Source organism: Glycine max, chromosome 19, assembly GCF_000004515.6.
Source record: "Glycine max cultivar Williams 82 chromosome 19, Glycine_max_v4.0, whole genome shotgun sequence".
NCBI classification, from domain to species: Eukaryota; Viridiplantae; Streptophyta; class Magnoliopsida; order Fabales; family Fabaceae; genus Glycine; species Glycine max.
Window position 1 is genome coordinate 43,629,084 of NC_038255.2, and position 16,842 is coordinate 43,645,925.

At 30.3% G+C, this 16,842-nt stretch overlaps 1 protein-coding gene across 1 annotated transcript; it reads left to right on the forward strand.

Annotated features, from left to right (window-relative positions):
• Window positions 1-521: 521 nt before the first annotated feature.
• Window positions 522-2,747, forward strand: LOC100819987 (probable indole-3-pyruvate monooxygenase YUCCA5). The gene is made up of 3 exons (XM_003554266.5): window positions 522-1,362; window positions 1,565-1,936; window positions 2,165-2,747. Exons 1-3 carry the CDS (start codon window positions 688-690, stop codon window positions 2,390-2,392), a joined length of 1,275 nt encoding a protein of 424 aa, XP_003554314.1. The 5' UTR covers window positions 522-687; the 3' UTR covers window positions 2,393-2,747.
• Window positions 2,748-16,842: the final 14,095 nt, after the last annotated feature.

Genomic DNA, 16,842 nt, shown 5'->3' on the forward strand with positions numbered 1-16,842 from the left:
AATTGAGTGCATGGAAATTCCACACCTTCTCATCAGAATGATCAGTTGCTACCTAACTTAATTTATACATTAAAAATACCTTTTCATAAAAAGAAAAGGAAAACCCATTGCGATTGTGATGATGGGAGAACAAATTCGCACAAAATTATTTGCCAATCCTTGCGCAATTTTTTTAACAACCAAAACCTAGTAGGATCTAATAAAATAATGGCATAGAATATAATGGCATAAAATAGTCACATACCGAAAACAAAAACAACGTTCTAAAATACCAAAAGAAACTGCCTTATCATGATTTGACAATCAAGAACGATATTTGCACATTAAAAAGTTTAATACCACTGTGACACTTGAAAGAAAGAAAAAGAAAATAAAAGATAAAAAAAGTCTAAAATATGCCTTTTGATTATTTAAAATGACATAATAATATTTTAATGTAGAAGAGAGAAGAAGGAGCATTAACTCCTCCACTCCCATCACATGCACCTATCATGTTCAATCCCGTATTTAAGCTCCTCAACCCCTCCTCCTTCATTCATTCCAAAACTCACATTCTCATTTCCAAACCCAAGTAAAGCAAAGTTTCTCTATAGCTTATAGTTTCTTCAAACAGAAAAAAAAAAAAAAAACCACTTTCAAAAAACACAAACAACATCTTTGTTTCTCAAAAACCAAACATCATTCAGAATGGAGAACTTGTTGCGCCTAGTAGACCACGAAGACTTCTTCTCTCGTCGTTGCATTTGGGTGAATGGCCCTATAATCATAGGGGCAGGACCCTCAGGGCTAGCCACAGCAGCATGCCTTAGAGAACAAGGGGTACCCTTCATGGTTCTCGAACGTGCAGATTGCATAGCCTCACTGTGGCAAAAACGAACCTACGACAGACTCAAACTTCACCTTCCAAAACAATTCTGCCAGCTCCCGAAACTACCCTTCCCTGAAGACTTCCCTGAATACCCCACAAAGAAACAGTTCATTGAGTACTTAGAATCATATGCTAAGCACTTCGAGATCAATCCTCAGTTCAACGAGTGTGTGCAGTCCGCAAGGTACGATGAGACAAGCGGCTTGTGGCGGGTTAAGACCGTTTCTTCGAGTGGCGCCGCCGCCCGCGGCGAGATTGAGTACATTTGCAGGTGGCTCGTGGTGGCCACCGGGGAGAATGCGGAGTGTGTTATGCCCGATATTGAAGGGTTGAGTGAGTTCAAAGGTGATGTGATCCATGCTTGTGATTACAAGTCAGGGGAGAGCTTCAGGGGAAAGAAGGTTCTTGTTGTTGGTTGTGGCAATTCCGGCATGGAACTCTCACTTGACCTTTGCAACCACCATGCCTCTCCATCCATGGTTGTTCGTAGCTCGGTAAGTTTAATTGTCATACATTGACTAACAGTATAAAAAAATTACACTATTAATTAATCGGAAATCATTCATCAGATAGACTTTTAAAGAAAATTATCTCGTGTGAATGATTTGCGATCAGACGAGAGTTTTTTTTTCGGTGAAAGAAAGATATGTTTTCGAGGATGGAATCTAACAGGGGTGTTCTGTTTTTTGGATACAGGTTCACGTGTTGCCTAGAGAAGTGTTTGGGATATCAACTTTTGAATTGGCAGTTATGTTGCTGCAATGGCTGCCCCTTTGGCTTGTTGACAAGATTCTCTTGATCTTGGCATGGTTTGTTTTGGGGAACATTGAGAAGTTGGGGCTCAAAAGGCCTTCAATGGGTCCTTTGGAGCTTAAGAACACAAAGGGGAAGACCCCAGTTTTGGATATTGGTGCCTTGGAGAAGATTAGATCCGGTGACATAGAAGTTGTGCCAGGAATCAAGAGGTTCAACAATGGGGAAGTTGAGTTTGTTAATGGTGAAAAGCTTGATATTGATGCAATAGTGCTTGCAACCGGTTACCGCAGCAATGTCCCTTCTTGGCTTCAGGTGAGAATATGTTGTAGATCGCTTGTTTTTTAAAAATAGAAAAAAAAAGGGATTTTATTTATTTTTTTCTAATATTTTCACCAGAGAAGATTGTCAGTTCAGAAAGCCTTTTGGGGCAGATTGATTGTCCTTTTTAACTTTTTTGGGTGGGGGCTGTTTTAGAAGCTTCTTATTAGTAAAAAATTTTGGAGCAGTTAATTAATGTTGTTTTGGTTATGTTATGTGCAGGAAGGTGAATTTTTCTCAAAGAATGGATACCCAAAGATGCCATTCCCTCACAGTTGGAAGGGAAATGCTGGGCTTTATGCTGTGGGGTTCACAAAGAGAGGGCTCTCTGGTGCTTCTTCTGATGCTGTGAAAATTGCTCAAGATATTGGCCAAGTTTGGAAAAATGAGACTAAGCAAAAGAAACAGCGCACTACCGCTTGTCATAGACGTTGCATTTCACAGTTCTAAATTGCTAAAACAAAAGGGCTTGACATCACATGACATGCATGACCACTAGCTAGTGCTGCTTTAATTTCTTTTTAGTCTCAGGAATTTTGTTTTTGTATAAACAAAATAACAATATCTTGTAAAAAAAACACACACCAAAAGAAAAAAAATAGCACACAGATAGAGCCCTCTCCGATGACCAAGGTTTTTATATGGTTGGTCGTTTTTTTTAAAAAAAAAAACGAAGGATGATGAGGCTTTTACCTTACTTTAATTTCATTTAATTTTCCCCCCCAATGTAACTTACAAATAAATATGTAACAAGTACAGTACGTACTTCAATGATCAAGTTCAATGCAAGAATTTCAACTTTCAATCTCTCTCTCTCTCTCTCCCTTTTTTGTGTCAGTAGATTTTCCTATTTTTGGGAAAAGAAGTTCATGTCACTGATTAGTAGAGAAAGTTTTTCACTTTGATTCACATATATAGCCAACAAGGAAGAATATAAGGATCGAATATACGGTATGAGTCTCCATTCAAGTTTAACAGCCATTAGTTTTTGGTTGCATATAGCAAAATCCCAGCATTTGATGAGGAGAAAGGTGGAAAGGTCATTTAACTGCTTTCTGTTTTGAGGCTTTATCATAGATTATCAAATCGTTTTCTTTCTTTCTTTTCACTTGATTCCAACCGGTAAGCCTTATAAGTGATCCTTAAGCAAGGAAAGTACTGAATCTGAGTGAGGAATTCAAAGCAGCTATAGCTTTGACAACAACTTAACTGATGATGCAAATTTCTTCTTGTTGGATTGGATGAGTATTACATTAAATCGTTCATGTGATGTAAGGTTTGTTATCCTGTTCATCTGACACATTTGCAAATATAGATGTTGTAACTTCTGTTGTCTTTTCTCAAAATAGCAGAGATGTTATATCCCTCAATGGCCCCCTGATTCAGTGTTTGTGATTGACAACTTGCTCAGCAACTTCTAACATCAGATGAGTGGGACCTATTAGAGAATGCAGCTCAACCCCATGAATCCACTCCACCAGAAATTATCAATAGTTTGAAATTATTTTTTATATAACATGTAATTAGATGATATTAGTTTTTTTTTTTCTTGTAACTTAAATACTATATAAATCACATAAAGATCAGTTGAAACTAGTTATGTATCCATGGTAATTGATTTGAGTTATGTTGAGATTTTTTTATTTTTAAACTAATTTAATTAGGGTTTACCTTTTTGTTTTACCAACCCAATCCAATTAATTGGATTAGATTGAGTTGGTTATCAACTTGGATCATTAAAAAATTGTCATCTTTTTAAGTCTTAAAAAAATTTAAAAAACCTTTAAACTCAAAAATATTTGAGATATTTTTTTGATAGAATTATAAGGATTTAAAAATTAATATTTATGCAATATTTTATTATTCATATGATAAACAGAAAAAATAAATTATAAATATATACTCATAATGTTATTCATAAAATAATATATTATCTTAAAATAAAAAAAAATAAACTTAAAAAAAATTATTACCTTAAGAATGTATTGTGTTTAATTTAAAAATTTTATATTAATAATTTAATTATATGTGAGTTCAGTTGAGTTTTAATTGAATTTAAAATTATAAATCTGTTTTCCAATTTAATTTTAATTAAGTTTATTAAACTAAAACAAATTTTAATTTAATCATTCAATCTATCTTAAAAATTTAATTAGATTGAATTATAAATTTTTTAATTCGATTGCTTACCCTTCTATTGAAATTATTTAATAATTTAGCTAAAGATGGTTACCTAAATATTATTCCTTTTAAAATTGGTACATTGGGTTCCATCCAGGTAGAGAAATGCTATTGTTGTGATCATACAAAATACTGCTACACTGCACATGCCTAAAGGTTAGAGCCACAATAATGAAATTACAGTCAAATCATTACTGTACAGCATAATTCCAAACTAAATGTAATACAGTCCACATCAGTTGGAAACTAATTATTAAGCCATATGAATAGAATGCATAGTTTCAGACTTTCAGGTTTATTGTTTAAAATAAAATTTTCTTATTCACCGAAACAGATCAAATAAAATTTATATTCGTGGTGCTTTGTTAATAGAAAAAAAATATTTGTCTCAATTCTGTGTATATACTTTGAAAAAGAAAAGAAAAGAAAATATAAGATTTTCTTTTTGTGGGAATAAAAAAAATATAAGATTAATAATGTGAAAACATCAAGATAATAAACATCATTTATAACATTATATGGCTTTTCCGTTTGGCTAATGAGCTAATTTTGTTTAAATTTATTTTTTAAAAAAATATTTATTTTAATAAAATAAGAAAATTTTTATAACTTTTTTCTTCATCCCATCACTCATCTTATTTAATATTTCTTTCTCTCCTCTTTCTATCTTTTCTTAAATTATAAGAATTTTCTTTTTCAAATTCTAACGTCATATCTCATAAAATATTTGAATTATTTCATGAATTTTTCACTGAAATTCTTACTTTGAAACTCTTAAAATTATTTCATGTCTCAAATTAAATTCATCATAAACTCTTAAATATTAATTTGGATAGAAAATGATAAATTGAGGGTTTTAAGCAGAAGAAAATTAATGGGACATAAATTTATTTAATTTTGAAAACAAAGGAATTAAATTAATTAACTTAATTAATAATACTAAGAAATATATATAAAATTTGTTTGATTAGAGTATATATTTATAAATATTTAAATTTACTTTATCATTACTGTTTAAATGTAATTATATCATAAAATATTACTTTAAAGTATAAACAAGCCAAATTAAATTGTGAAATACAATCATAGTCTTGATGATTAGAAACAAGTCAAATATTATTTAGGGGTGGAAACAGTATTAATTTTAGAAAAATATATACACATAAAAAATTATAACCATATGATGTATATAATAATGATGATGAGCTTTGTCCAGGACTTCTCTGAGAATTAATTGGACCCAATATGACAAATAAACAACAATAAAATATAAAACCATGGTTAACTATTTTTTAGAGGCAGCAATTCTATTAAAAATTATTTTTTTATTTATAAAAATCAAATATAAATACTAAAAACTTTATAATAATTCACACATACTACTCAATTTCCATAATTAAACCTTTTATAATGTCTCACGTAAAAAATGCTACAGTAACTAATTGAGAAATAATATAAATAAATCTCATAAATGTATGAGGTATTCTTTCTAACTTTAATCCTTCATATTCATATCCTACAGATACTGACTTGATTATTAGAGTTATTATAATTCTTATATGTTACCGAAATTTGACTTGATTGTGCTCAACCCGTCCAAATATTCAGAGGAATGCGATTGGGAAAAAATGGTCTTAATGCTAATGCCTAAGAATCTGACTAATTGCACTAGCTAGGCTATGAACATGAAGTTATGGTAAACCAACTGCATTTTATCTATTTTTAACTTTTATCCTTTTTATCAAAATGCATGAGTATCATCGAAGACTGAACCAAAGTCAAATAAACAGTAAATATTTTAGAGAGGGAAGACCATAAAAATTGGCCGAATTCACTGCATATCACAGCCCCTAAAGAATTTACAGCAGCCCTACAAGTTTGTAGGGTATATGACTCAGTGGTTAAGAATCCAATCCATACAGAGTTATATGTTTGCACGTAAAAAAACAACTCACATTATATAACTCATAATCAAATAATAAATCAAATCACCACCTTTCAACTTCATTCATTTCCCTCCTATTCGTCAATGCCAATTGTAATCATTGCTTTACCCATGGATTGTTTTAGGAAAAAGAAATAGAAGAGGATATCTCTTTTTCATTTTTTTTCTTTAATTTCTTAAAATTTTTTAAAAATAATATTTTTTATATTAAGAAAACAATAATGAAATAGAAAATTAATTTTTAATTAATATAAAATATTTTCCATATAATTTTTTTATTTTTATTCATCCTAAGGCAAAGAGAAATCTATCAGCTTCTTTTCTTTTTATTTCTATTTATTCAAACAATATTTTTCCTATCTTATTTCTCTTTTATTTTTATCTTTTTTATTATTTTTTTACTTTCTTTTTGTCATCTATTTTATTTGTAATAATAAGTACACGCGCACAAAATTTATGTTCTATATACAATTTTTTTTAACGCATCCCATGCCCAAAAGCATCAATTCGGAAATGCCTTCAACAATTCAGTTTCTTGTACTTCATCAATAATAGTGTCGTACACCCCTCAGAAATTTAACTTGATCAACAGTTAATAGAATATATTTTGCAATTATGTAAGTACAGAACACCTAAAAGTTCAGATAGACAAGGTATCAAGTGCAAAGTTTGATATAAACCGGGGAAGCAACCAGCAAGGAATGCATTCTTGATTACTAATTAATAACTTAGTTTACCATAATGACAAATTAAGGACCAAGTCTTTTATGAGTTTATGTACTTGAGCAAACGAGCTAGTACTACTATAAATTAAGCTCTTGACAACATATATATCTAGAATGCGTAGGCCACACAGATAGAGGCCATAGAAAATAATGTTGAGAATTCATGTTTGAAAATGCTACACATTTTAAAAGAATTCAAGAACACACAGCACATTTTCGAGAAACTGTAATATTTATAAATGTAATTTATAAGATGTATAGAAGCTTCAACTAAATGAAGATGTATTCCAGCTTTATTGGTCAAATTCATATAAAAATTATATAACCCTTTTAACAATTTTTTCTTAAAACTCTATCACTATTTATCTCAATTTCTCTCAAAACCCAACAATTGATTATATAAGTGCCACGTTCAGAGTAGTACACGGGTGTAATTCAAAAGTCTTCCTTCTATATATGTCTTGCATGCAACTATAAACCAATTAAGTTGGCCATCAGGCCCAACAAAGTCACAAGGATTTTCCTGAAAAGAAAAAGTTTACAATTTAAATTTGATTAATATTGTGTTGGTTTGTGCTTGAATGATCCAATCGTCCATTTGAAAGTTCTATCTCATATACTTTTCCGTTCAATGATCTTGAGACACGTGTGTTGCTAATAAACCAAACACACACTAATATGTTTTTTACAAATTTATTATGAATTCACATTTGACAAACTTACCATATGTAATAAGATTGCTGTGTGTAAAAAAAAAAATATGACTCTTTGAGAAATTTGACGACAAGGATTTTTCAAAGCTTGTTTACTGCTTCATAAACGAGACGTAGCATGCAGAAACAGCCCATATGAGTGCCCATACCGAGTTATTCAATAACTACAAAGTTTTCAACTTTGAAAAGGCCCTCCTAATTAGTTCTTCACCACAACAACCTCAACTTCGATGTCAGAATCTGACATGGATTTGTTTTTATTTTCAAACTTGACTGCATTTAACAGCTCCACTTGATTTGTCTTGTTTCTCTTGGCCTTCATTATATGTTTCTAACCTTTTCTTCTCATTGGTGACATTCACTTGTAAAAGCATTAAAAATAAACACATGGGGTGGCCACTATTCTTCTCCTCCACAAGGACCCATCATTCTTATGCTTCCTCAAACTACACTTGCTACTAGTGTGCAAATCAGAACTTGTTCTCTCTTCACATGCTCATGTCCACAAAGGACTTGTGCAGTTGGACCTACAAAATTCCAAATTTAATAAAAAAAAACATACTTCTATGGGTAAGGTTTCTAGGTGTCAAAGGCATGATACGCATGTGAGAAAAAAGCATTTTCTTAAAGAGATTTTCAGTAGGTAGATATGTACTATATCGCAACTACACCAAATATAGCAATAAGATACAATCCCAAACGTCATATGTTCATCATATATATATATATATATATATATATATATATATATATGTTGTAGATTTTAATTTTGCATATACATGTCTTGTATTGTTTGTATGTTGAAGTGCCACTTATAGTACGTACTATTTAAGGGGCAATATCAACGCTTAAATTTCATTCCTCACGTGAATATTATACTGAAAGATAATGAAATTAATGCAGTTAATTATGCAGCAAAACACTTTCTATTACTGTACTGCATGAAATTCATATATCTAAGACACTCTACTTTTTACTTGGACTCACATAAAATTCACTCAATGATCATAAATAGTGTATTATTAATTATAGCTTTTCTCACTCATAATATTTTTTTTTTGTTTTTGAAAAAAACATTGTTAAATGCTTGAATTGTTATTTCATCCATCTTTTTCCTCTTGCTCCATTAATGTTACATGTTATGAATTTGTCATGAATCCTAGTAGTATTTTGCTACTAAACGACATGAAATTAAGGTTCTAGTTTCTTCCATATAATTAATTAGAACAGCTAAAAAAGATGCATATATATCATTTGTGGGGTTCCACTTCCACACACACACAGTGACGATAGTTTGTTCATTGAACTGACTACTATGCTTCCTTTTCATTACTACATATATATACACTTCGCATGTTTCTCTAACTCTATTAAAATCAAATGCTAAACGGATTTTCATTGAATCTAGAAACTTGGTTTTGTCACTTGGTTCAACTTAATACTCACTGGATGGGACTGATGATCAAAGAAAAACATCCTTAAATATAAGACATGGAAACAAAGATAGGGTCTGATGATTGTGTTGCGATAGACAATAGCAGCCCTCTTCTTCCCAGGCTGTAACCCTTAGTCAAGCAGACCTAGTTGTCAACCCATCCCCTGTTTGGTGTAGGACAATTGTACTACATCACTATCCCACTGAGGTGGGATCTCTCAACTAATGTTATGAATTGGTGGACCATGCAAGAGCTACGAGCCTAGGAGTTCAAACTCATGTGCGTGCCAAAACCTCCCAACTATATATGCGGAAGTTAACTACACTAACTAGGACGACAAACATTTCAATGTATTTCAAACAAACTCCATGTCAAAAATAGAAAGATGAATACTGGACACTGGTTAAGGAAATAAAAAATAAAATAAAAAAGTTGTTGGAATACCTAAAAATACACTCTACCTTATGACTCTCAATAAAAACTTCTTTTTTTAATTTCTTAACTTGTATCGTTAGATAATGGTTAGCATGACGGCAAGACCTAAATACAAATTATTCCAGAAGTATGGTAAATGCTATACTGCATACAATGCAAAGAGTTGGTGAAAGAGACATTAATTGATTCCCACACACGAGAACTCTAAGAACAATCTCATTAATTAGCGATGAATTAAATTGTGTATGCATACAAAGTACACACAATGTCTTTCTAGCTACATTTAAGTGTTGTTGTTGATTACAATGATTCAGTCATATATTACCTTCTTCTCATATCTTGCGATGTTTAAAATTATTGTAAAAAATAAGAAATATTAAATGAAATTAAAAATTGTTATATTTGCATTAATATGATCTTATTTAATACCATGATCTTTAATACCATTAATAGTACTGAGTATTAAATAATAATATAATTGATAAAAAAATACATTAGACTTTAAAATTCTAAAACATCAAATATTTTGAAAAAAAAAATATAAAATTAAAACATTAAAAGATATGGGAAGAAGATAATATTTCTTATGCAATCCTAAATTTATTATAAGGTTGATCCTAATTAATGTTATAAATATCTAAGATATTTTAACATGCAACCAAGGGAAGGACCATAATGTTGGATCACAAGCAAGATTTTAAATTGTTGTCGCAGTGACACTTTAGTTGCATCTATTCATATTGTGGAGAAAAAAAAATTGGGGACAAACACAATATATGCAGGCACAATAGCAGTTGAATTGAGGTTACATGCACTCTAAAAACCTTGACTTTGCAGCTGAAATGATAGTCGCAGATATTTTTTAAAACTTTGATTAATACCAACCCTAAAAAAATAGCTGAGGCCTAGAGTTTGTTTGTTTTTTTCCTTTCTCTTTTTGGATTACATTGGAAATAAAGTGAAAACACAGACTAACGAACAAAATATTATACCTAAAGTATATGCTAATAGCTAGTGTTGAAGTTCGGCAGCAGTAAGGACTAGTTAATCCAACGCATTCAAAGCTAAGAATGAGCACAAATTGTTTTACTGTATATAAAACCATAATACAGCTCCCATCAGCATAAATTACATAATTAATGTTCTGTCCAAAATAAATGTGGAGGTAAATTCAGAATTTACTGCTAGTCTGCTACTAACTCGAAGTAGGTTGCTGACTTGTCCAACCCTATGGAAGTGAGTGGAAATTTCCACAAGTTGAGGCACCAGAATGAATTAGTGGACTGCATGCAAAAGTTGTTTGAGACTTAAGTAAGTAATTATCATATTAAAGTGACAAGATATTTAATGCAAATATACTTTTAGATGAATCAAGCTATTCAAGCTAAAAGTTAAAAATGAATCTCTTTACAGAGATTCATTTAAGAAATTGATCTTTCTCAACATGTTACTCCGTATACACGGATCATACACAGATCAGAGATCAAATTCATGATCATATACTTAAAAAAAAATTATTTACTAATTATGTCACTATATTAAATAATTAATGCACATATATTATGGTGATATTCACCGTTGATATAGGCACGAGAGTTGGGTTGAGATCCTTGGCCCAAGGCCCAAGACTCGTGTATATTGTTTTGGTGTGAAAGTAGAGAATTGCTACGTACTCTTAGCTAAAATAGTGTTATATATCCAACTATTGGTGTTAATGTTTGTATCTTTGGGTTCTCTGGCTAGTATTTGAATTTGAAAGAGTTGTAATATAAATTGGGCTTAAGTCTGGTCTGCAACAAGTAAGATGAAGAAGAATTTAGGGTTGAAAATTACAAAATTCTTGGAAGAAAAAAGGTGGGGGAATAGAAAATAAAGAATAAGAGAAAGTGAATTTTAAAAAGTAATTGATGATATGACAATGTAAAATAAGTGTCTCACTATCTTTTGTGCAGTGTGAAATGAATATAAAGAAGTTAGAAATAGAAAGAAGATTAATTAAAAAGAAAGAGGAAAAAAGTGAGTAATGTGATTAAAAAGAAACAAAAGGATAAAAAAAGAGAGTAAAAAGGAGGTAAAAGAAATGAAAGAAAATGGGAGTTACGTTAAGTCATTAATATATCCAAAATATATTTATTAAGTTATTCACGTCTATGTGGTTGACCGAAAATAATGTTAGTTTCGATCTAGTCCATTATAGAAAACGAATTATAGAGAAGCAAGTTGTTTAAATCAACCTCGTCGTCTCTTAATCATACTTGGGCCAACGTTGAATGGGAGAAATCTCCAATAGAACAAAACAAGAGTTGATAGAACTAAATTATAGGAATGTGAACATCTGCGGTTGACCGAAAATAAACTCAGCTTCGTGTCCACATTATATGGAGAAGCAACTTTAATGTGTTCGCCAGAAAAATTTTCATCCATCGACAACCAAACTCTTTTCTTAATCATATTGGGGCCAACATTAATGTGTTCGCGAGAAAATTTTTGTTATAACAACAAAGTTGATACAACTAATAATAGACATGTGAAACACTTGCTCTTTTGAAATTAAAAATAAATAAATAAATCATGACTTACGTATAGATTATGAAAAATATTTGACAGACACTTAATGTGTTATGTTATCCAATACTTAGAAAAATAAACAAATATATATACAAATATGATAGGGTTTATGATATAATTGGAAGAGAAAGATGAAAAGAAATAAGAGATGTTGATTAAATTTTTAAAATGAATAGTTTGTGTATCATTGCTCATTGTTATCATCCCTTACCACTTCTATGCGTGCTTCTAATACTTTGATCATATCTCACTCATCAACAGGCTCTAACTGCTAACATCATTTTTCCATACACGACAAAATTCTTAATATTTATTTTTGGAAGAAATAAGTAATATAGCAAAAGCTAATTGCTGAGAAAATAGTCGAGACCGAACGTTACCATGTGATTTAAATACGTAAGAAATTTCTTATCATGAAACAATTTATCCTGCCATTTAAACATTTGTTGGTTGATTATAGAGTTACATTTAAAATTGAAGCATGTGGGGGTGAGAATAGAAACAGTAGGGTAACAATAAGAATTCCCCCGCCAATTCTATTAGTCCTTGCACTACCCAAGCACCCCCTCTTCCTTACCCGTTCTTGCGCTGCCATCTTTTACTAGCAAGGTTTGATCCTCCACTGTGAGAGGTTGCTAAGTTTAGATTACACATATGAATCATCATCTAGTTCTTCTGAAATTAGGACCCATAGCCCCATGCAAGGGGACAAAATTTTCAAGATGCAAGTGCAAGTGTTGCAACAATGTTATTCTGACTTAACGACAGTCATAGGAGACGACGTCATGGTCGTGCACGTGGCGAAGGACAAAGATCGCACGACAGTGAAACCAGTTTAGGTTGGGGGGTCTCGTTGCCAATTCTAGAATGGTTATTCTAGAATAGGATAGTTTTCTAGAATAACTATTCTAAAATATGGTTTTTCATATTTTGGAATACCTATTTCATAGTAGGTTCCGTAATAGGATAAATACTTTGGAAACTTACTGCTAAATAGGTATTCAAGAATAAAAAAATTATATTTCAAAATAGCTATTTCAGAAAAGTATTATTCTGAAATAGCTGTTTTGAAATGAAGATGCTTGATAAAGGGGTATTTTTGTCACTAGAGTCTTTTGGGAGGTGCAGGTTGTGAAATGTGAGGTGCAGAATATAAATGCCCTTCAAACAATAAAAAATATCAACCTAGGTTAAAAGATCCATTCTTTATTTTGTTTAACTAATTTTTTATATATGTTCTCTTTCTCTACTACATAATGATTTCTACACACAATTTGAGAGTGAAATTGATATTATAAGATTTCATAAAAAAAATAGTTTACAATATTATTATGAATATGTAATTAATTTAAATTTAAATACAATTATATTAATTAGTTATTATCAACATATTATTATCTTTAAATTCAAAATAAATCTTATAAAGTTGCATCTCTAATGGCATGATCTATGTTGAAACTGTGTAACTCCATTGATTATTATAATTTTTAAATCGGTCCCCATTAAGAAATATCACTTCTTTTTTCTTTTACAATTGCAACTTAAACAACTATCGATTCTCAAATTACCATTTTTTGTTTTGCATTAGATTTTGTTTCCTTAGTTTTTTAAGTGGGATCCGTACATGTAAGACGCATTTTTCTAGTTAAATATGAGTGTGTTTTTGTCCTATGTGCTGTTTATATATGTGGGCTTTATTTATAGTCATATTAGCATTTCGCCCCTAACTGACATGGATCAAAGATGAATAGTATTGTTTTTTTAGAACTTTAATTGCGAATCGCCATTTCATATTTCAACCCCACAGCATCCAAAACAAAAACTGTGTCATTATATCTATTATTTTTTACTATGTATAATGAGAATATATACAGTTAATTAGCTCTAAAAAATTAGACCTCAATTTAATTAGTTAACGATAAATATTTAATATTAATGTATTTTCAATTGACTTATTATTATCCTTTTTTTAATTTATTGAATAATATTTCAAAATTGTAGTCATTTTAACTGTAAAACAAATTAAATTATTCCCTCATATCTAATACTTCCTTTGTTCCATTTTGACTGACGAATCAAATTATAGTCTATATTGAAGCAATTCATGAATCAAACTATAATTTATATATTGTTTTTACCAATTTAAATTTCTAACTCAAATTTAATTTTTTTATTAATGAACCAAATTAAATTAAAATTAATTATCGAATAAAATATGAAATTAATTTCAAAGTGTTTCAGTTTATTCCCAATCCTATTCAAATTTAAAAATGGGGATTAGAACTTTATTAAAAAAAAAAGTGCTTATTACCGTTAGTTTATCATTATTGACTTCGTTTGTCATTATCAGTAGTTTTTCATGAGGAAACATCATTCGTGTTTGGAAGTCTAAAGTCATACTAGTTTTTTTATTTATTTAATATTTCTAAAACATCTACATCTCTATTATCACCGCCCCAACTTTTTATTTTGGCTGATGCTACTGTTATTTTTCCATCAATTGTCACTACAACTTAATAATGAGCAAACGTTAAACGACTACTATGAATACTCATTGTGTTGTAAATGATTTACTTTATGTTTCCTATTAAATAATAAATAAGTTTAATGTTTATGCATTATGAAATAGTTTTATATTGTCATTTACTTAAAAAAATTTATCATACATGATGAGTTAAGGATATTTAGGATATGATCATTCACAAATCCGAATTGACTCACACTAATCTAAAAAGTGTGAGTTGAATTATTTATGTATTTGAATTAAAATCGAACCAAACCCAACCGATAAAAATCATTCATGTACGAGTTGGGTCCTGTGTTTAGATTTATGTATACGATCAAAATCGAACCAAATCGAATCAAAATTTGTAAAATTGTTTGGGTTAGCTTTAAATACGGCTAATAGTGGGACTTCAAGTGTTAGAACTGCAAGTGTTTGGACTACTAATGTTAAAAATTTTTAAGGTATTACTTTCAGGTATTTGTTTCACATTTTTTCATATTTTTTTGTCATGTTTATAATATTAATGAATCATATTTTGTTTTTTTTTCGCTAAATCTGGTTGCAGCAAAACTTATTACAAGAAATTAATTTATCGAAAATAGTTATGATTCAGACTATTATAGTAAATCCCATTGAAGAATAGTTTGTTTTAATTTGTATTAGTCTATTTTATAATACTATGTTGATGGTATTAAATGAATCAATTTTATTATTTTTAGACGTTTGATAATATTGTGTTAATTGTATTGAATATTTTGATGAATTATGATATAAATTAGTAGTTCTAAGAAAAAAAAGATCAAATTTAAATGGGTAATCCGTTGGTCTGAATTATTCATGAATAGATTAAGTTTCAAAAAAATTGTGAAAACTGAACCGAACCAAATCGATCAAATTTAATTGAGTTAGGTCCTGAATTTGACCAAAATCGATCAAAACCACGACCAAATGTTAATAACACCTTTTTCATAAAATTTTGCTTTTAATTTTCTTAATTAATGAATCAGAATAGCATTCTCCTTATAATTTCTTTAATTTTCATCATTTATTGGAATTTCTAATGATTGAGGACAAAGGTAGTGGGGGCTTATCTTTGAAGGATTTGGTGCTATGTGTTAAACAAGTGGCCTCAATAACTTAAGAGGGGGTGAATTAAATTTAAAAAAAAAATTCAAATACAAATTTTAACCCTCCTTTTTAAATGATAAGCTTAGAATGCAGAAGAAGAAGATGAAGAAGTAATCAATTTAACAATATTCTTTTAAATGTGTAAGATAAAATTGATTGCAATAAAATAAATGAGATAAGGGAAGAGAGAAATACAAACTCGATTTATGCTGGTTCGGTCACTTCCCGTGCCTAGTCCAGTCCTCAAGCAACCCACTTGAGATTTTCACAAACTTTGTAAAAATCATTTTTACAACTTCTGAACACTCGAGAAATCTTTTTCCCTTTTGTTAAGGAAACTCACGATTCAAGAAACAACCAAATTCTTGATTGCAACTGACTTTCTGAGATGAACAGAAAGATTTCTCTCATTTAGAGTGGATGATACAAATTGAAGTTCCTGGATGAACTCTCAATAGATTTACAAGTGTTTGCCCAAGAGTTGTTCAGAGAGCATTTGACAATGAAGTTCTCTAAGAATATCTTTCTTTTACTTTTTGAAGTCAGACACACATATATATAGGTCATTCGTGCCTTCTCAAAATGGTTTGAAAAAATGTGTCTTTTCAAAAAGTTTTTTCTGAAATTCTTCACTGGTAATCGATTACAGATTTCTGGTAATCGATTATACAATTATATCTTGAAGGGTCATGACTTTTCAAATTGAATTTCAAGAGTTCCGTTGCTGGTAATCGATTACAGCTTTTAAATTCAAATTTTAAAATCCTTTTAAAAGCTATTTTTTTAAAATTATCTTCTGGTAATCGATTATACTGTCTGGTAATCAATTATCAGAGCCTTGAATGTCTTGAAAATATTTTGTTTTGAGGCAAAACTTTATCTTAAATTAATCTTAAAGTAATACTTGTTTGTTGAAGCAACCTTATATTAATCTTAAAGTAATACTTAACCTTTGAATGTCTGTTGAAGTAATCTTGAACACAATCACATCAAAATCATATATTTATATATTCACACATTATGAAGGATAAGAATGGCGTGAGAGCCTTAAAAAAGTTATAGACAGAGAAAAATAGATTGGGAGTGAAGCAATGACCGGTGTGCATGCGATTGTTGAAAGTGTTTATATAGAGGAGAATTAGGTAGGATAGGATTCAATGATTAAGTCCATTGCCAAAAATCAATTAACAAAGGTCATGCTAAGATATTATCGCTCATAAGTTAACAATTGATGATCCGCACATGATGTTCTTGATTACTCGG